The sequence below is a fragment of the Perkinsus marinus genome (assembly GCF_000006405.1).
Source record: "Perkinsus marinus ATCC 50983 genomic scaffold scf_1104296971624, whole genome shotgun sequence".
NCBI lineage: Eukaryota > Perkinsozoa > Perkinsida > Perkinsidae > Perkinsus > Perkinsus marinus.
In genome coordinates this window covers 1-1,071 of record NW_003202055.1, presented here as the reverse complement: position 1 = coordinate 1,071, position 1,071 = coordinate 1, and the positions used below count along the sequence as shown (strand labels likewise).

At 42.3% G+C, this 1,071-nt stretch overlaps 1 protein-coding gene across 1 annotated transcript; it reads left to right on the top strand.

The window, feature by feature from the left end:
- Window positions 1-443: 443 nt before the first annotated feature.
- On the top strand, window positions 444-621 carry Pmar_PMAR015106 (hypothetical protein; the record flags this gene model as incomplete). The annotated part of the gene is made up of 1 exon (XM_002766818.1): window positions 444-621. A coding segment is annotated over one exon (178 nt), but the record flags the coding sequence as incomplete, so codon positions are not given.
- Window positions 622-1,071: the final 450 nt, after the last annotated feature.

The following is a 1,071-nucleotide window of genomic DNA, read 5'->3' as shown; positions in this document are numbered from 1 at the left end:
TTCACGACTACTGCATAGTGCGATATCGCGTTTTCACAGAAGTATTACGCACTTCACGTAAAACGGGTTGTGACACTCGGCAAATTTTTGTTCAATTTTGCTAAATATTCCTGAGCGTGTAAAACCTATAATTTTGGTTTTTCTCGTATGAGTGTCGATATTATAGCACATTGGAAAAACAATGTGTGTCGTAACTCTAATAAGTGCATAACAAGTAATATATTGCGTTTTTCACATGGAGTAATACGTCACTAGGCGTAAAACGGGTGAAACTCTTGCCGCTTTCCTCAGCTGAGCTCGACAGTTTGCTCACTAAATATACACGTTAACATACGAATCAGTGTGAAAGTGTATAAAATTTCCTCAGAATTCTAATTTTGACCATGTGCATATTTCCCCCCCATACTATTCGCGTCATTGAGAAATGCTCATGTTCATCATAGGTTCATAATCGTTGGGCGCGCGCAGTGAAAGATATGTCTGATGCATTGGGAAATACGGAGGAGGCGAAATTGCTGAATCTTCCGGTAGAACATGAGAATGATGACCTTGATGAGAAGATGGAGGAAGATATGCAGGAGACTGTATTTGGAAACGAGGGAGATGACGATCGATTTGGAGGTAATGTTGAATTTTAGGTCAATTTTCGAATGCGCGGAAATTCGATTGCGGGTGATAGTTTTCGATACTAGTGGCAAGTGAAGTTGATCAGGAGAGTATCGGTAACAGAACTGCAAGGTCAAATTTTGGATGCACTCAATCCAGCCAGCCCTACTTAGGGCCAGCTGTGAGCAGTGTTAGGGGAATATGTTTGTTTATCTCAGCTGAGGTTAGAAAACCAGCAAGAATTGCCCAAAATTTCCTCGGAATTTTCATATTCTAGTTGACCATAAGTGAGTTACGTCACCCAAGGGAAAAAAATGGGGTAGGGGAGAGGTTCGAGAAAGATAACTCGCTACTACGAGAGCTGCTCTTGATGCATCACGGAGTTTCCCGTAGGGGCTAAGCAAAACGCGGGTACCCATGAGATGTGGTTCAGTTGAGGGAAGCGAACGCGGGAATGTATTTAGT